Source organism: Lissotriton helveticus, chromosome 1_1 (assembly GCF_964261635.1).
Source record: "Lissotriton helveticus chromosome 1_1, aLisHel1.1, whole genome shotgun sequence".
Lineage (NCBI taxonomy): Eukaryota > Metazoa > Chordata > Amphibia > Caudata > Salamandridae > Lissotriton > Lissotriton helveticus.
Genome location: NC_136057.1, coordinates 720,948,352 through 720,969,362, shown reverse-complemented (window position 1 = coordinate 720,969,362; position 21,011 = coordinate 720,948,352). Strand labels below are relative to the sequence as shown.

General features: G+C 41.4%; 1 protein-coding gene across 2 annotated transcripts in view; it reads left to right on the top strand.

Moving 5' to 3' along the window:
- The window catches only part of NAV3 (neuron navigator 3), a 1,248,418-nt gene that overhangs the window by 475,209 nt on the left and 752,198 nt on the right, over positions 1-21,011 (top strand). For both annotated transcript variants that reach the window (XM_078674251.1, XM_078674250.1), the window contains exon 7: positions 19,935-20,074. In XM_078674251.1, coding sequence (XP_078530377.1) covers positions 19,935-20,074 — 140 coding nt within the window. The remainder of the gene's footprint in view (positions 1-19,934; positions 20,075-21,011) is intronic.

The following is a 21,011-nucleotide window of genomic DNA, read 5'->3' as shown; positions in this document are numbered from 1 at the left end:
TAGAAGAAACTAGCTAGTGAGCCTTTCTGAAATAAATGAATAGTTGTGTAGCAGAGGACATTCGGAGATTACTGGTCTTTTGTTCATACACCTTTAAACAATTCCCTACACAAAGCTTAGTTTGTTTTGTAAAATAGGGATAGAAAACAGAAATAAGATTGTTCTTAGTATATCGCCGAACAATACGAAATACTGTAGGTGTAAAATGCCTTGTCTAACAGATTTTTTTTGCTTGCAATCAAACATAACATCATTAACTTAGCAGAAATATTTTTAAGTGATAAAGTAGAACCTTTGATCACTCGATGAAGATAGTAAGAGCAAAATTAGCATCCCACACCTGACTGTATTTTGGAAGAGGTGTATTACGAAATGTTACTTACTTTAAAAACAGTCAAACAAGGGGATAATTTCCAACTGGTTTCCGTGAATAGGAGGCTGGTTTGCCGAAACTGCAGAATGATACATATAGATTGTACAGTAAGTTTAACCCTCCCTTGCTTGCAATACAAGGACATTTATTATCAAAGTAATATTGGCTGAAAAGGGATCAATATATTTTCGCAAAAATATCTTGAACAAACAGCCCATGCTGATTTATATGCTTTTGTGGTGCCCAGGAGTGCATGATTTTCTGATCCAGTTAGCATCTTATGATGAAATTCCACGATTGGCCGTGGCAGCCCCAATACCTTCTAAGCAGTTAGAGTTAAAGTGTTGTTCACTTTTAAGTTTTCGATGTGCCCTTGGGAATTCAGAAGTTTGGAAGTTGAAAGTAAAATTGGATAGTGTACTGCTAGTTTCAGAAGTGTTGGAAGCGTTGGAAGCTCAAGGACGCTATTAAAATCAGTAATGCTTTCTGTTGGTGTACTTGAGCTAGCACCATTTTGATCATTGCAAATGGAAGAACAACTTAGTTGGTTACCAATCCTGGAGAAAGGCATCTGTAGCTAACACTAAAGAATCTGTTATCTAGCTGTAGAAAGATTGAAGATGAGCATTGAGTCTGGAGGTGAAGAGGTCAATGGCAAAGTTACCATATTTGTGAAAGAGGAGGCTCAAAATAGATGGATGTAGTCTCCAATTACTTGAGTCTTGGAGATAACAAGAATGACACTCTGCTATTGTGTTGAGGTTTTTCATATGATACTCTGGCCCGGCAGAGATCTTGTGTAGAAGACGGAACCCCCAAAACCATTTTACTAATTCCACTAGAGGTCTGAATTTTGTTCCCCCCAGGTGATTTGTGTATCTCACCACTGTTATATCGTCCATGCACATGAGAATGAAACAACGTATTTTATTTTGGTGGCCTTCTCTTGTGCCTATGTATGTCTAAGCAAGAACTGACCACATTGGGCGCCCCAACCTATCACACTTGCATCTGATTCTAATATTAGATCTGGGGTGGAAACAAAAATCGTTCTGCCATTCCAGGCATTGTAGTGGACTAAGCAAAACCAAATGGGATGATGGGTGGAGTGTTGAACATTGCAAGCACTCACCCCCAGTCAACTGATCTAGGCTTAATCAATCATCATTCTTTAGCTCACTTCGCCACCCCAGTTCAGATATGGCCATATGCAAATCAGTCTGCTTGCAATGTTCAACACTCTGTCCATCATCCCCTTTGGTTTTGCATTGTAGTGGACTAGCCATCACTGAAGATCTAATTGAGATTCCTGATCTATTATATTAAGGGGAAGCTAAACCATTGTGGAGATGTCAAAAGTTTAACCTCAGAAGGGCTTTGTAATGAAAAGGACCTGGAAAGATTGCCTGTAATGACAAGGAGAGAATACCTACAATTCTTGCTAGATATCTGAGGGACATGGACAAAGCCTGAAGAGTTTGAGAAGCCTCAGATTCGATTGATTTCACCTTGTCCTGGGTAGATTTAGAGTGTAAGTGTGTGAATTAAAAAAAAAGAACTCTATCTGTTTGGAAGGAATCAAGACAGATTTCTCCTGGTTGAGAATAAAACCCAAATATTGGGGCAGGGAAGTTGCGGCAAGAATCAGAGACTATAGGGTATGAATATTTTGCACTATCAGAATGATGTTATCCAAATACATTATTAAACAAAAGCTTTGAGATCTGTGTAAAGCAACCACTGGCTTCATTATTTTGTGAAGCACTAAGGTGCTGAAGACCAACCAAACAGAAGAGTGAGAAGACAATTGGTATATTTTGTTTTTCTATTGGAATTGAAGGTTCGTCTTGAAATAAGGATGAACTGAGGTAGTTAGATGCACACTTGAAGCTGTAATTGGACTACCAAGCCCCCCTGTAGAAGGGAAACACTTGGGTCCATTCAAGAGTACATCTTGAAATGATGATAGATGACAAATGGGATGAAATGCCTGATATTTATTAGTGGATGCATTTTCTTTTTTTTTCTTTTTTACGAAAAATATAGGCCTTAAAAAACTAGACGGATGAAGAGAGGTTTCTTGTTATGCCCGTTTTTAAAGGAGGGCTTGAAGTTTTTGATATCTTACGTAATCTAGCTCTTGGGAACTTTTAGAGGTTGAGGAAAAAAATCATGAGAAGGAGGTTCATAAACTTATATAGGAAAACCTTGAACTGTGGACAGTAACCAAGGGCCTGCGGTAATAGACCCCCATTCTGGGAGAAACATTTGTTTATGTCCCTAAGTATAAGAAGGCCAGAATTTTCACTTACCGGATGGGCTGGTGCTGCTTTATGCCGTTACTCCATGACCTCTGACATTTCTGCCCCTTCGTGGGAATATTTGAGGATGAAAGTCTTGTAAATAGAAGTAGAAACCTCTGTTTTGAAATCTTTTAAAGAGGCCTGCAAAGCTACTCCTTCCTCTGCTAGCCCTGGCAACAACCTGTTGTCCAAAGATGCAAAAGTGGTTACATATTTACTTTGTTCCTTTATGAAGGACTATCCAAACAGCATTCCATCAGCCTTAATAACTGCATCCACAGGCCTAAATTAGACAATTTAGGGTCCAGTTTGAGAAAGACATTTCTTCTTTCTTGATCCATTGCAGGGTGTGCATTTCACAAAATACATATAGTTCTTTGGGTCCACATGGATAATTCCATTGTATCGATGACGTATATCTTTTAGTATGGCCAATTCTATTACATGTAAAATAAGTGATCAGGGCGTATCAGCATAGGGTCATACATAGACTGGCCCTCATAATCTAATAACTTCAGTTTTGAACCCCTCGTTTGGGAGAAAGGGACCATTTTCATTTTATTATCCAAAGAACCAACTGAGAACTCTGATGCATCACCCTTGTTAGCATCGTCATCAGTGTGCTCAATGTAATCATCATCTGTGTTTAGGACATCTTGTATAGCTATTTTTGTAAAGGATGTTTTACCTAACAATAATCCCTCCTTTAAAGGAGGCCTGGGAGGGTCACTGCCCATGTTCATGTGTGGGGAGCACTCAATGACCAATTGCATCCTACTAGAAGATGATTTCTTGGTAGGTAAATCACCATTATTAAGAGTGGTGGTGGCAGCATGCTCTTTTGTTGAAGATAAGTTAACATAAACATTTTGCGGCTTGCGTTTTCTGCGTTACCTCCATCAGATTGGGCCAAAGCATTTTTATTCATAAATATTTTTCATAGTTCTTTCAATATTTTTGTTTTATTTTCCTTGGAAGATAACACAACTTGTTGTACTGATGATTGGATATAGGAATTCAAATATTCTCATCCTCATAGTAGAAAGGAGAATTGAATTCAGGATTCATTGTAAAAGGTTTTGGTTCTAATATATTAATTATTAAATAAGTAATTAGAAATGTCCAAATAGAAATTTTTATAATGATACAGAGACAGAAACGTGACTGAGAAAACCAAATCTCTAATCAAGGGTTAAAATCCAGAATTAACTCTACATATGAATACAGTGGGCCGAGCAATCAAATTACACCTATGTGGAGAAGTGTGGCTCACTGGTTAGAGGAGGCAGACCCGGACGGTGAGATCAGACCTGGGACCAGGGTTCAATTCCCGACGTGGCAGGGTCTTGAACCCAAAATGTCCACGGACTCGATAATTCTCGCTTCGGTGCCTACTCGAATCACAGGTTCACACTCTGCAACTCTGGGCAATAGCTTGCTTAATCTCCACTATGGCCCCCCGCGGCGGGATGCCTGGCTTTCACTTCGGGGATACCCAGTAGGGGCTATCTCACAAGGAAAAAAAAAACCAGGACGGGTTCCCAATGCAAAGCGCTTTGAGACCTGGCGGTGATATTGCGCTATATAAAAACCCATCCATCCATCCATCCATCCTCAGTTGTTGAGGCATTGAGAGAAAATACTGCTTAAACAAGTCACATTGTATGGGCTGAAGTATGTTGACTTGTCTGGGGCGGGCAAGGTTATCAACTGAATTTTTGCCCTTGAAGACAAGGCTTGAAAAGGAGATGTTGACTCAGACAGCCAGATTAAGCTACATCCTATGTAGCGGGTAGATAGAAACCGGACTGTGGTGGTGAGGTAGCCCCCCAAACGAGCATTGTGTTGAAACAACTATCATGATAGAATGTGCACCTCAAACCGTTAATATATCAGATGTGCAATGAAATTGAGAAGCCCCTGGTCACGATGCGACCACAAGAAAACACAACATTTCCACAGCACAGATAGCATACTAAATACTCCACGACATTAAAGTGAGAAATAGTATAAGAAGTACCATTTTAAAACTTTCACAGATACAGGAATACTACTTATCTTGACTCTGAGCTGAGCATCAAGAAAAGAGGACTATTTGCAGTCAAGATAGGTATTACAGGTGTTCCTGGTACCTGAATGGTGTTCCTAATGCAGTACTGTTGTACTTCCATTATCTTGTTGGTCGTAATCCTATGGGGAATGTAGGTTTAGTGTTTCTTGACTTTTGCTTGTGAAATTAAAGCATGCTAAGAGAAGCACAACATTAGCTTCCGTTCTTGCCATATATTTAAAGCTAAAAAAACATTTTGAACAGAGGTACAGATAGTCAAGTCATCAGTGTTGTTCAAGAAGAGGAATGAATGGTTTTATAGCAGCATTTCAGAAACTAAAGAGCCTTCTAAAATGTCTTAGAATTTCAATCAGTCAATGATGATTTTGCCACAGATTTCAAATTTGTGCTGCAAGGGAGACCGATTGCTCTTTGACAGGAGCATATTGTGTGAGGTAGACTTGTTCGCCCTAAGTGCCTTATTTGATGCCTCTGATTTCTTTTCCACATTTGTCACTTTATGAAGCTTATATTTAAGTGCCTGTTTTCTCCCTTTAAGTCATTAGATTAGGGTATGTCAGCATGCGCGGATACTCATTTAATTGTATGTGTCATGGAACAGATTTTCGTTCAGTTAGTAAGGCTGGACAGTTGCACAAAATATTCAAATTTTTTTTTTTTTGATTGCATAATCTTCATTTATTGTTTTTGGGGTGCATTGTCCAAGTTGGTTTAAAATGGCCAGATACAAAGCTACCAAATCTACATCTCAGAAGCTTCTGTTGTTTATATTTTGAATATTTCCTTCAAAAATACAGCCGCCAATCGGTACTATCATAGGTATTAATAACCAACCAAGCTTGTGATTGTTTACTAACTTCAAGTTTGTAATGAACATATAAATATATTTTTAAGGAATTTTTTCCTATTTTTTGTAACTCACTTAAACTTCTGGGTAGCGGTTCCTTCAGTTGTCGATTTTCTAATACCAGTTCTAATAAAGAACTCCACTGTTTTTTTTTTCATGGATCTGTGATCTCAGTTCAGATGAGATGTTTCAGTATTTGATGGGGGAACATTTTTAGGTTGTGTTAAATTTGAATGAAGGTGGCCTGGTAGATAAAATAGGTGTCTTTACATATTGCTGATGACCGTGTCAAGACATTTTTCCAATACCACTTCACATCCAAACAGGATTCCTTCCAGTAAGATGCACAGAATCTGCCCTCATTGCCATATAGGATGACCATAAAAACACAGTACACTGGAATTGGTTCGCTGCACTACTTCTGTTGGACCTTTCAGTGCATTCAACACAGTTGATCATGACATTCTAATCCAAAGCTTCTACGGAGCTGGAATAGAAGGGACTGTTCTCCACTGGATCACATCCTACCTTCAAAACATAGCAAATGCCATCCATACTCCCACTTTATTATCATACAACCTGTGCTTCACAAAAGCAGGTGTCCCTCAGGGCTCTACCATCTCACCCATGCTTTTCAACATCTACATTAAGTCATTACTGGCAATGATCAATGAATTTCAGATGACACCCCAATATTTCTTAAACTCAAAAGCCCCAATGTCATTGGAAACTCAGAAACTTTAATTGCCTTTGAGCCGTTGATCAGTGGATGACATGGAGCCATCTCTAATTGAATGCTTCCAAAACTGAAATACTCACATGTGGCGATGGAAAAATTATGACCTACTCTGCACTTGGCCTGACAATCTGGGACCACCTCCTACAGTGTCCAAGAAAGTAAGAAACCTTGGAATTACCATGGACTCCAAGCTGTCAATGGATTCCTAAATAGATAAGTTAGTAAGATCAAACTTCATTACTATTAAAACTCTGCAACACATCTTCCCCCACTTACGATTTCCACACACGGTCCAAGCTACTATCTCTCATGTACTGTCTAAACTTGATTACGCCAGTGGCCCCTATCACAGATCATCTTTATCAACTATGAAAAGACTACAATGAATTCAGAGCACTGCTGCCAGACTACTCTGAAATGTAAATCCCGGTGGCCACAGGATATGTTTCCTCCTGATAAGGTTGCTGTCAAGGCCAAGAATTTGGGAGTGATAGTAGATTGTGACTTATCCTTTGGACCTCACATCTCGTCCATTGTTGGGAAATGCTTCGGCATCTTACGGATGCTGAGGAAATTTCTTCCTCTACTGTCACTCAACCACAGGAAGACAGTCGTTCAGGCACTAATCGGGTCGCGACTGGACTACGCAAACGCTCTTTTTTTGGGTCTACCGAAATATCTTATGACCCGTTTGCAAGTGGTCCAAAATTCGGCAGCCCGTGCCATCTTTGGACTCCCGAGGAGAGCTGGCGCCACTGCCTTATTGAACACCCTTCATTGGCTACCTATCTCCAAGCGAGTCCTTTTTAAATGCCTGACTGTGGCCTTTAAGGCCATACATGGTATGGGCCCCAAATATCTTGGGAAACGATTTTCCCGGTATGTGCCAAGCAGGACTCTCAGATCATCGGGTCTGTCTTTGCTGACTGTCCCTGCAATTCGTCGTGCACGTTTGGGAGGTCGATCTTTCCGCTATTTGACACCTAAGGCATGGAACGAACTACCATTGTCCCTGAGATCGGCCCCCTGTCTTCTTGCTTTTAGAAAGGACTTGAAGACATGGCTTTTTAGGAAATAGTCCTTTTATTTCTTTTACTGTTGTGTGGTTGCTTTTTATGCTGTTCCTTTCTTTGCCAAAGCGCCGGGATGCTCCTCTGGAGTTGCCGTGCGCTATAAAAGAAATAAAGTAACATAACATAACATAACAAGTCCATATCTCCCCTGCTTTGAGGGCCCTACATTGGTTACCGGTTGTCAGAAGATCCACCTTAAAGCTGCCATGTATCACCCACAAACCAATACATGGAACAGGACGACTTTTCATCGGGAATAAAATCACCAAATACATACACCAAAGGAACTTCCACTCCAGATTGGGACCCAGCCTCAAAATCCCAGAAAAAACACGGATGGTACATCTTTCTCTGTTCAAGCAGCCAAACTATGGAATTCATTACCCCCAGACATTAAAACCACAGATAACTATCTTATCTTCAGAAAACTACTCAAGAGTTGGCTCTTTCCTACATGACCACCATACTCAAAACACTAATGTGCAGCATGTGCTTATGTATGTAAATATGTTTAATTTGATTACATGTATGTATTGAGAAATGTGCTGTTCTTTGTACAAATAAATATACTACTTATGGTTTAAATATATATAGAAATTCTAATAGGTCTGCTTAACAAATGTATATATTACTTTTGATATACATAGATGTCATTTTATGCTTAACATGTGTATACATATATGTCGCTGCACACTTTGCATATGAGTTACTTGATAATATGCTTATGGGGCTCTGTTTTATTTGATCTATAACAATGTGTAAATATGATCATAATAATTGTATCTAAGTGCTACACTATTGAAATATTGGGGTAAAATATAAAGAAATATCAAAATATCAAAATTATATAATATAAATAAAAACATTACCCAAAACCGTAATAACAACAAATAAATAACTTAACTTGCTTTATGTACAGCAACACTTGAAAGTGTGAGTTTCTAAACATTTAGCCAAACATGTTTATATGGGACTTTATATAATACAACTTTATATCTCTTTATTATTTTCCATGTACATGTATAACTTTTTATGTAGTTATGTATCTATATATTTATTACTTTACTCTCACTGCTGGAAAATAAACTTCAACTCTCTCCAATTCATTACTCTGTCTCATCCTATATCTCTTCCAATATATCCTTTACCCGCATTTCTCTGCCCCATCCCAAACCTCATTTTACTACTATGATATTCCAAATAACCCTTTCTAGACTCTTTCCTCCTCTATCCCTCCCTTATCCTCTTCAATCCAACTAACAGACTCACATGTCCATTGTCCTAATCAAAAACGTATATTTTCCTATGGTAATCCACCATTAATCCACCTTGGGTCTCGGATTAGCATGCTACTCGCCAAAAAGCACTTCAAAGACTCATCAGGGGTAGTAAGCAATACATAAATACAATTGCAATCAATAGGTGATTGCATTGCTGAAAGGACTTTGGTATTAATTACTTTTAAGATTGGTTCTAATGACAAGCTACATTAAATAGTGTATCGAGAGCAAATTCAAGGGTGCATGCTTTTGATCTTAAAAGTGCCTGTTGAGGGTAGAAAGCACTACGATGGTTAACAATTATCTCAAGATATTAGTACTCTGGTTACCTTTCAATATTGTTTTATTCAAGTATCAGTTACAGGTTTCTTTATTTTCTTGCCAAAATTACTACCTTTTGTTTGCTCAACATGATCTCCATGTAATTTGTTAGCTTATATCTATGTATTGATGTTATCAGGTGTTGGTGGTCAGTTGGCGTTTTGGTTGGTAGGACAACATTGTGTATTGTATGGATGAGATTTACTGTGCTCCCTTCTTAAAGTCTTAGAGGCATGCACATTTGGGTTGTTTAGGGATCAAAAGGAAAAATGTAAAATTGAAATGAAATGGGGGCAAAATGCAAAGACTTTTGAGATGCAAACATTTACTTAAATGTACTGCCTGTTTCCTAGCTTCACCTATATCCATGTGTATCTTAGTAAAATGTTTTATGGCTTTTAAGACTTTTTCTGGAATACCCCATCAGTCTAAATATGCCCGCAAGGCTGCTGTTTGGACCTTGTCCACAGCAGATTTTAGGGTCACAAAGCAGACATTTGCTAGAGTGTTTACTAAGAGACTTTTCTGTGAGCTAATATAATATTATATTTGCTGTGGTTTCCATATCGGGGAGTAAGCCGGTTTAGTTTATTAGCACTACATTCTTTGGGGTTGCACAGTCTACATGGTCTTGATTTTTTTTAAACTTACGTCTTGTATTTGCAGGAGGTGAGTTTAAAGAAAGATGATGTACTTCACTCTACAAAGAATTCTGCAGAGTGGGTGTATCATCAGAGCAGTGCTCAAGAGACATACAGCGAAAAACACAGACAGCAACACTGACCAATAAACCCCATGGAGCACCACACAATTTTAGGGGCTACATAAATATGGGCAGTGGCGGACCCCACATACCCTGTACCCAAAACTCTCATGTACATTACATACAGTCAGAGGGACCAAGCTATGACATACTAAACAGAAATACCAGTAAGTGCCAGTCTCCCCACTGTAGTGCCTTGGTTAATTTGTGCTGGTTGGTACCAGTCAGCCCCATTAGCACTTACTTTAAGTCCCTCTTTGGTAATGACCTGCACACAGGACCTCTTGACTTTTAAACCGTTTCCTCACCTGACTGCATGTTATTCCAGGGTCTAAGTCCACCCAAGCTGAGGTGTTAATTAAGCATGCATTCTTTTAGTTATGCCTTGTGTGATTACCATTTCTTTTATATCCTGAAGTTTATCGATGATTTGGTTAGTGGGCTTTGCTGCATGCCCTTCACTCACCTCGGCTAACTGCCATCAGTACTTGGGGTGCATTATTCGGGAGAAGACGGGCCATACTGACAGCCATGTTTTGCCATGCACCAGCCATGGCCCATCCATACAGGTGGACAGGGGGCCATGCTCCCTCACCTTTTTTCTGGAGAAGAAGAGTGTATGTCACGCTTAGCAAAGGTCAACCTGACAGGCATTCTTCTTGTTTAGGTCAAGCAGCCAGAAACTAGGCATGTTCTAAATTTGTTCGTGGCAACCTGAGCTGAACTGTGCCAGACTGAGGATTTCAAAGCCCTGTGGGCGGGACCTCCTCAGCCTTGCAAAAGTGCCCCAAGGCACTCCCCCTTGTGATGAGTGAGAGCTTTACTAATTACTTGGTATCTTGGCACTTCAGTTTTAAGCCCTGAAGTGTCAAGGACTGAGTGTCAATCAGTGGCACCTCGTAACAGGGTGGGGGCGGGGGATCAGCAAGTCTCACTGACCCCATCCCACTCTGTGAAGAGTGAGGGATTGTTTCCTCCCATCATCAGCCAATGAGAGAAGGAAACAGTCCCAACCCTCCTTGGTCCTCCAAAGTTTTTCTCTCCAGGAGCTGAAGGGCAGGTATGTTTTATGTTTTTGAATGATTGGTGAATGTGTGTATGTATGAATTGTATGAATTTGTTTTGAGTGAGTTTTATGAATGGGTGTATGTGTGTGGGTTTGTGAATGCATGGGTGTGAGTGAGTGTTTATGTGTGCGTGTGGGGCCTGCCACACCCCCCCTTCCTGCCAAAATTTCCCCTGCCATATCCAGGCACCGTACAGCTCCTACTTCTTAATTGCCGTATGCTGTTCTACCTGGTTATGAATAAAGCAACCTAGAATTTGTGTTTGTTGGTTACTCAATGATTTGTGGTCTGCAAAATGGCAATCGTCCCCTTTCCTGAGCATTATGCTGTCACTGCTAAATAATAAAACATATCTACAAAAGAACTTTCAAACTTGTGGTCTTCAATCTGGAAATTTAGTGAAATGACTGCCACAGTCCAACTAAGATGTAATTTTATTGTCCTACCCCAGCGCTTCATTCTGATTGAAGAATTTTTAATTTTAACAAAACTTTCTGGTATGAGCTTAGCCAGCTCAACTAGAGGTTGTGGAGGCCTGCTTGACTTTCCTCCTGCTGTGCTGTGAACTGTCTGTCAGTGCACAACAAGAGTCTTTAGGAGGAGAACCCACTCAGGATGTGAGGACCTTAAATCAATCATTAGCCAGTGCAGAACACATTTTACCCCCTGGAGCTTTTTTTACTCTAATCTCTTCACTATGATTACCAAAATTGTTCATACCAACTCGTGGGGGCCTCAGTGGTAGAAGCTTTTTAAATAATAATTCAGGATTCTCTTGGGACAACCAAAAGGTTCTCAACTTGGGCTTGGCTTCTCTGTCGGGCTTGGCGTCTGCAGCTCAAGCTAAGGTCATTGATTCCTGGCTTAAGAATGGAAGCGACAGCTTGGCTCCCCTTCGGCGCACCTCGATCAGGCGCCCTAAAGACGCCAATCGGTGGTTTAGCAAAGAACTGAAAGAGCAGAAATTAACGGTCTGACAAGCAGAACGTAGATGGAGACTGGACTACTGTCCCACCTCCAAGTCCCGCTACGTCCTTCTCTTAGGGACTTATAAAAAAAAAACATTATAGAGACCAAGAAAGCTTACTTCTCAGCCAAAATCCTGGCGGCAGAGAATCAACCCAAGGAGATCTTTTCCATCACCCATGACCTGGCCTTCTCTGATAGGACCTCATTGAAGCCTCTCCCCTCTCAGCACCTTTGCGATTCATTGAATTCATACTTCGTGGAAAAAATCGCGACAATCCAAACTAACATCCCCCCCCCCTTCCCCCCTCTTCGTAGACACCCAGTTACCCCCGGTTCTAGCTTCTCTCAATTCTTTTCCGCTCCTTACTGAGGAAATCTTCCTCTCCCTTATCCCTAAAATCAAATCTGGCTCCCCAGCAGATATCTGCCCTGCACATATCTTACGGCAGATCTATTCTGTCTGCACTCTGCCTCCTCTTAGGTTCCTCAACGATTCCTTGGCCCGGGGTGTAGTGACTCCGTCACTGAAAGCTGCCTCTATCGTTCCCATTTTAAAAAAACCAGGAGCCGACCCCTCTGCCTTGGCCAACTATCGCCCCATTTCCCTGTTACCCTTCTTAGGCAAGGTGCTGGAGCGTCACGTCACTTCTGCGCTCAGCTCCTTTGTCGAGGAAAATGGGGTGTTGGCCCCTTGCCAGGCTGGGTTTCGACCTAGGCACTCGACAGAGTCAGTGGTGGTGTCGGTGTCGGACACCCTCAGAGAAGGTATGGACATAGGTCAACCTCAGGCGCTGGTCCTCCTTGATTTGTCCGCCGCTTTTGACACGGTGGACCATTCCATCTTACTCTCCCGTGTCAGGGCGGCGGGCATTGGAGGCTCGGCCCTCATCTGGCTCTCGTCCTTCCTGAGGGACCGGACCCAGGCGGTTCGTCTTGGGGAGTTTTCAGCTACCCCCTGTCAGGTCCAGTGCGGGGTGCCCCAGGGTTCTTCTCTGTCCCCTTTATTATTTAATCTCTACATCTCTCCGCTCATCTTTGCACTTCAGCAGCTGGAGGTCACGGTATACAACTATGCCGATGACCTCCAGCTCATTTTCAATCTGTCCTCTTCACCTGATTCTATCTCTAATTTTCAATCAATTCTATCTTTTATCAGGGACTGGATGAACTTCAACCACCTGAAGCTCAATCCCGATAAGACGGAACTTGTGCTTACGGGTGGTTGCTCCAGTCCCTGGAACTCCCTATTTTCGCCCCCTTCCTTTGGCTCTCCTCCCACCCCAGTCTCCTCTGTTAAAACCTTAGGTATCAAGCTCAACGACAAACTCACCATTCACTCCCAGATAGGCTCGGTGGTTTCTTCCTGTTTTCTCACTCTCCGCACTATTCGTTCTATTTCTCGCTTTTTTTCTTTTCCTGCACTCGAACTGATTATGTCCGCACTGGTCCTGTCCCGCCTGGATTATGGGAACGCCCTGTACAACGGTATCCCCCAGTACTGCATGCGCAAGCTACAACTGGTCCAGAACCAGGCGGCTCGCCTTGCCTTTGGTCTCCCTAAATTTCACCACACCTCTCCCCTACTGAAGACCCTCCACTGGCTCCCTGTCCGGGAACGCGCCTTGTTCAAACTAGGCTGTATGGCTTTTCAGGCCAGATCCGGCCTTGCCCCCTTCTTCATATCTTCAGCCATCAAAACATACGTTCCCAGCAGAGACCTCCATTCCTCCGCCCAACATCTCTTAGTTGCCCCTCGTTACAGGAAAAAAAAACTGGGCGGCTCTAAATTTTCCACCCTTGCCCCGGCGTTTTGGAACTCCCTTCCCCTCCACCTCAGATTCCTCACTCAGTACTCTACCTTTCGCAAATCCCTTAAAACTTTTTTGTTCACCCAGGCCTTTCTGTCTTAAAATCCTCTTTCCCCCTGCCTCAGTTTGACGCCCGAGCTGTTGATTCCGACACTTAGGCTGTTTTTGCCACTTTAGCGCCAAGAACCCGTTTAGGTGTATGTTGTGCTTTACAAATATTTTAAACTTAAACTTTTTTAAACTTAAACTTGCAATTGACTCATATAACTCTCAAGCTTCAATGAGGCAGATACACACACTCCTCACATACACAGATAGAAAACGGACCCTATTAGGCAATTATAATACAAACACTCATAACTGCAACCAGTATATGCAAAATATATATATTTATTAAAAACAGTTTTACTTTTTCAAAAAAAGAATCATAACCTAATCAAGATCATAACAATGCATTAAAAATCACAATACCATACATCTGTAATTAACGAGAGACAAAGAAAAAGTGCAATCTAATGGTCACATCATATTTAGATTGTTCCACATGGAATTCATTTCATTTGTCTGTTCAAATGTCCATCAATAAAATCATCTATTGGGCATGAACATATTCCTTGGAAACAACCGCATGAATAAGAAAAATGCGTCGACACGTTTCGGTGGTACTCCTTTGATAAAACCACCTTCTTCCTGACAAACAGAATACTAGTCTCCCTTGTTTTTAAAAACAATACAAAAACCTCATCAGATCCAGAGGTAGGTATTATAATGATATCCTTAATTCTCTATATGCGGGGCTCCTTGGGGCTTCACGCGATGAGGGAAATTTATCTGGTAGGTAATTAGAAGCTGCACCCCAGATGTCTATGCTCCGGTTGACTGTCCATTCCTTATATTTTGTGTGGTTCCCAAAAAATATATAATGCCAATAGGTGATGGATCCTTCAGTGTTTATAATGAAACTGACAGCCCTATGCCTGATAGTACTGAAAACTCCTGTGTACGAGTAAGGGACCTCTGGTTTAGCCAAGATGCGAGGGAACCTTTCACTTCTTCTAATGCAACCTCGGTCCTGAGCAGCGCGGCGCACGGTACTTCCAATGACCAAAAAAATTGTGTAGAAGTCGTAGAAGCTTTTTAGCCATTCCATTGGAGACATTTTTCTGCATGTTTCTGCAGAAAAATTATTCAATCTAAGATAACTTTAAACATCAGCCAGAACCCAATAATTTGATCCATGAAATATGTCTATCAATAGGATTATGTATTATCAAGGCCAGCTAAAAAAGAAATAGCCTTCTTATATCCTTCATTTTTATTTACATTTTTACTTTCCATAGACTTACATTGACTTTGATAGCAGCCAGTGATAACCAATGTTCCCATTGACATGTATCTGAAACCATTAACTTTTTTTCTCCATTTTTCCTTTTTTTTGTTGCTATTTCTCTTATTTTCTTTGGTTATTAGTTAATAAATTGGTTTCCAGTTTTAGTATATTGCCATCTCTTGTCTTAAAATATTCTTATCCATGTTCAATCTTGCACAGTTCTATTTGACATATACACATGGTCGCCCTATTGTCTGCATTACATCATGGAGTTTAAAGAAAGAGGTCCACATAGACCCAGACTTTAGGGCAATCTTGGAAAAACCTTAGTATTTTAGGCATAACTGAGATATCTCATCTCTACTCGTTATTTAATTGGATGTAATGAAGATGGTAATATGTGGATTGTATCTAATCAATATATGCAGATCTTCAGCACAACTTAGAGCAGATATTAAAAAACTGGAGCTAGAAATATAGCCCAATAAGAGGAGGCTCCAGTGAACTCCAAGGGAGCTCAATTAATCTTTGCTGAGAAACAGAGATAACTGAGACCCCTGTACGGTAGATTAGACAGAGACTCCTACACATCTTTTATGCAGAGGTTACATAGAGAAGGAGACAAATCTGGAGAAAGCCTGGCCTTACTTATTCAGTAGCAACATCCCAGAGACCGATATTGAGAATAGTAGATGTACATGGTGTGTAATGTTTCTCCCAGAAATATATAAGTGGGGTGTTCCACAGATGCCTTCAGGATTTGTATACACACCATGCAACAGTCAACTCTGACCATACTCAAGACTACATAGAAAGAGTCACACTTCCTAGGCTTATACCTGGGGACAGAGATGAACTGGATGCATTACTAACTGATGGCGAAATAAGGGTAGTAATATTGAATATGCAGGGGAGAACAAACCCGGGGTCAGATAGTCTTCCAACTGAATAGTCAAATGTGACCTGAAAGTAGTACTGGATAAACTCCTAGATGTTTGAGAGGAGGGTTTGAAACGGGGGGCACTTCTTGTACTTGATGTTGGAGCTGCCTACTTATACTGCCTAAAACCAGCAACCATGCCTAAAACCAGCAACAATCCATCAGACTATAAAACTTACAAGCCATTCTTGATTGTGAGGAAACCTCAATTTTTTCGTGGACTGATGCTGTTGTTTTTCAACTCTGAGCACTTGCTACTGTTGTTGGCTAATTCTCAATTGGCATATTTTACTTTTCAGCAATGCCATAGTGTATGGGTAAGAAAATAGATCAATGGCATAGAAAGTTAAATGTCACCTGTGAACTGCAGCACCTATTGCGTTTTTCATTAACTCAGCTGTAAAAATGGCTTCAGGCCTACATGTGTAGCCTGACTCTTGTAGCTTTTAAACCTGCAGGTTGTCATCCCTCAGAAGGCTATTGTAGCCCACAAGTTAGGGTGACTGGCATTTAAAAGTATAACATGTATTAATCTAATATTTGCATGTTCCTACATATACACATCTCTAAAAGTTATTTAACTGATAGGACTGTAGCTGGTTCTACAAAGAAAAAGCTAAAGTACAATTCATTTGATAATCATGTTTCTTTGGTTTGGAATAAGCTATGTTTTTAATAGTTATTACAAATACAATTCAAGAATGAAGTTTAATTTTTGATGAATATAAAGGAAACATACTTTTTAAAAGCTATCCTTTGGCTGCTTGAATCTCCAGCAGGCTAATTGGCATTGGATTCCCTGCACTGGCCTGTCAGTGCTGCTTTGGTGACTTTACTTAACCCAAGCAGGAAGGTTAAAGAGCGTTGAGGAACTTCAAGTAGGTTCAAATTAAGAGGCCTGGGAGACATTTGCTTTTATATTTTAGTGAAAAAAGAACCCTGGAGAAGAGGGGTCTTTTGATCCCAAAATGCATCTTCCAGTGAGACTAGCTTTAGTCTCACTGGAAAAGGGAGTTGGGCCCAGTTTGGTGTGGCTGAGTGGAAGGAAACTGCTCATTGCTTTAAACACACCCCTATATGCCTATATGTCCCAAAAGCTCCCTCCATGGACAGAAATATTTTGAAAAGTTGATTTTCAGTGAGAATGGTACACTACAAGGTAGTTTTCAGTGAGGCAAACAGTGTGCTGAAAAGGTTTGTCCTTGGGAACCTCTTACCCATTGGGCACGGAATCACCCCCACCCACTGACTAGGGAACTGAGAAAAAGTAGCATCTAACCCCAAGCTCATCAGAACACTTTCTGGACGTTCAGCAGAACAGAAGAGGACTGGACCTGCTGTCTGTAACCTATAAATGTACTTTAAGGGTCTGTTGGCTGACCACAGAGACATAGCGTACTCCAGCATTCCTGACCCGTGGACCAGTTACAACAGGAGCTGGACCTAGCTATGGCTGGATACAGATTTCACGCACATGGTCTAGAAAAGCACAGTAGTGGCCAACTTCTGAGTGGGAGTGTAGACACACTAGGGCCATGCTTTTGAATGAGTGGTTAGTCTGTCACTTCAGCATTGTCTGCTTGGGTTACACCCCTATAGAAAAAGGGAAAAACGAGATTTAAGTTGGTGACCCTCTCACATCTGTCCAGGTTCCGTTACTCGGGCCAATCACCTGAAGGTTCACACAAAGACCTAGATAAATAGTTGCTATCTAACCTAGAATGCAATTGGTACACAGGGATGTGAGGTAGGCAGGGGACTTTTTCGAATGGAGACAAAGGTATGTGAAGCTCGCTGAGATCAAGGATGAGAACTTGCAATCGGAAAGAGACAAATGAAAGAGCCTGCAAAAAATGATATGGGGTGAAGATCCAAAGAATGTAATTTCTTAATGAAGATATCATCGATTGTACATAGCCCACGTGTCTTCTGTTTAAATTACGAAAATGAACTTAGAAAGTAAACAATAGATATCCCTTTGATTGCTGGATATGTAAGTCAAATCTATGGCCACTTACAATGCCCTGGGGCAAAGGCCAAGTCTTCATCACACCTTCAGGTCAAATGTGGCCATATATTCGGAAACTTAAGAGAAACTGCTTGAACCACCACATGGTATTACTGTTTTCTATTCTTTTATATTTTCAATGTTTTGTTATTTCTTACTTTTATTTTTTTTGGCAGCTATGCTACTGCTTCTATTTCATTTGAAAAGGGAAATACAATTTCTAAAAACTGAAAAGCATGTTTGTTTATTTTTGTGAGAGGAAACCTTCAATAATATGATATTTTAGCAAATGTCAAGACAAACACAATTTAAGAAAATCTATGTATTGTACCCCTGTGCCGCTTGTATGGAGGATTGTTCTACGTCGTATCAGTCTTTGGCCATTAATTTTCCTTTTTAGCGAGCCAATAGCCATATGTGTCTCACTCCTTAGGAAAATCCTTTTGAAGAACACCTATAGGTGGATTACAAAGATCTGCAACACCCACACCACTTCACTGGACAGAATTGCAAAGCTGTCAGCATATTTTCTGCGACAGCAGGTGTAACTGTAGTAGGAGACCCTAAAAAGACGCCATGAAAAAAGAGGAATGACATTCATTTATACAAGAGAGTGCCTAATGCCCCAGTTTGATACCAATCGCATTGATACAACAACGGTTGTATGACGATCCATCGCAAACACTCGCATCGCATGCCCTTACATCGGAATTATTACACCGCATGTGCCCTTACATCGTGAGTAATCACATCGCATACCATGACGTCGCATTGGTATAAGCATGCATGTAAAAGACTGTAACATCGCATACAGACACCCACATGGTATTACATAGCAATTTACACTCCGACCTCAACCCTAAAGCCTAAAACAGCCCCTATACTGAAAGTAGCCCTAAGCCCTAATGCACGCGACGTACCCGACCCTAAACCCTAAACCTTAAACCTTGTACCCTACAACACGACACGCTAACGCTTCCCTAACCCCTAAACAGTAATACAAGCCTACACTCCGACCTCAACCCTGAAGCCTAAAACAGCCCCTATACTGAAAGTAGCCCTAAGCCCTAATGCAACCCCAAAAACATCACCCATTCTCAAAGTAGCCCTAGTAGCCCTAACGCCACCCCAAAATAGCACCCATTTCCCAAGTAACCCTAGAAGCCCTAACGCCACCCCAAAACAGCACCCATTTTCTAAGTAGCCCTAGTAGCCCTAACGCAACCCCAAAACAGCACCTCCTTACCTGTTTCGCGGTTGTTCCCGTGTTGTCTCCCTCTCGTCTGTGTTCCCCAGAGGCCACCATTACATCCCATCCCGTTGTGAATGCATGCGTTCTAAATGCGCATGTGACGTAATGGCGTGCACAGACAACGCACGCGACGTACGTGCGTTGTAGGTGCACGCGATATAAACGCATGCGCTGTAATGCATGCGCTGAGCTGGTTGTTTCTCTACAACAACTGGCACACAACAGTCGCAATTGCTAGATTCAATGAAAAACAATTGATCAAGATTACGTAACTGTTAATCTGAGAATTTTTTTTACCAAATGTGAAATATACGTTTTTTCACATTTACATTTAAGGCTATTAACTCAGTGCTTGGAATCACATGACCGTCATCTTAACAAACTTCTGCAGACACGGGCCGGAAAGAGTCCCCTCAGTCATTGGTAAGGTGGAGTTGTCAGTAAAGCAGTTTACTTGACCTTGGATTGCCCTTCAGCGCCAGTTGTATCACACTTAGCTGAATTTGCTTTCACTGTTGTAAACTGTTATTGTGTTTCCAGCATCTGGGGTGCCACCTTATTGACTTTTCTTTGCTGTTAATTGATACTGACAGTTATATTTAGTTTAACCCTGTCCACTCACACTGCGCGGTATTGCCGGCTGCAGAAGGACTGTTCCGTGTGTGATGACTGTAGAATGCGTGGAAATTGCCTTTCATTCTCTGATTAAGGTCCTAAAATACAACCCGCGCTGTGATTTTTTACACTGTATTATCGCTTAGGAAATTAATTGTCAATTTTCCTGTTCCAGACTTCCAGGGCCCTCGAGGGTGCCAGCTGCGGGCAGCAGTGCCAAGGGCCAGGGAGCCTCCAGTTTGAATCGGAGAAGTCAAAGCTTTAACAGCATAGACAAAAACAAGCCGCCGCATTATGTAAATGGGAGTGAAAAAGGTACGTGTCTCTGTGAAAATACATGAACTCTCCTCTCCCCCTGTGCCCCTTTCATTGGCATGTTCCATTCAATCAGCGTTAATCGTGTTTATTCTATGAAACTTTAGGAATCCTTATCATTCAATTAATTGCTCTACAACATTCTTACTCGCTTTGGTTTCCCAATTCTTCCATTCTGTCTCGTGTGTGCTCTGCATATTTGGCGCCCTGTAATGAAAGCTCGCGCCTGGGCACGCTGCCCCGTTGCTCTCTGCATGCACTGACACACAGAGTGGCGTTTATTCACGTCTTTGTGTCTTTCATTTGGAAAAGAAACTAATGAAGGCTGCAAGTGTGCCCTCTCGCGCATTCTCCGTCTGTGGGTGGACAAATATGCAATGACCGCTTGTAATGGACAAAGAAGGCCAAACTGCGACGTCAATAAAGTTTGGCTAAAATGGCAAGTAATTGTGAGACCCTCCGAAAGCACACATACTTTTGTATACACATACATTCGTTGTATTATATGGGTGTGGCCGTGCGCTGTGAAGGCTGCTCTAAGAACACATCGTATAAAACATTGGAACTTTTAGATGAAAACTCAACAGAAAACGGTGTCAAGGAGAAGCTACTAGACTGGAAAGCAGCGCGTGGAGATGATGGAGAGGGGCCGAGCGTTCCGAGGAAAGGTAGGTAGCGCATATGTTGGAAGCAGAACATGCATTCCTCATGGTCTCTGGGTGTGAACTACTAATATGTACTGTGCGAGCGACTGGGAATGTGCAAAGTGCACATGCATGTTTGATTGACAACCACAACTTAATTCATCATGCAGCGTGGAGTGTGATATTTCTTGTGACTGGTGATCTTCAAATGCACATGTGGGATAGGCAGCCGCGCTATATATATAAGGTGGACAAATATTTTTGGGCATAGTGGTAAAATCAGCTCTTCGGTA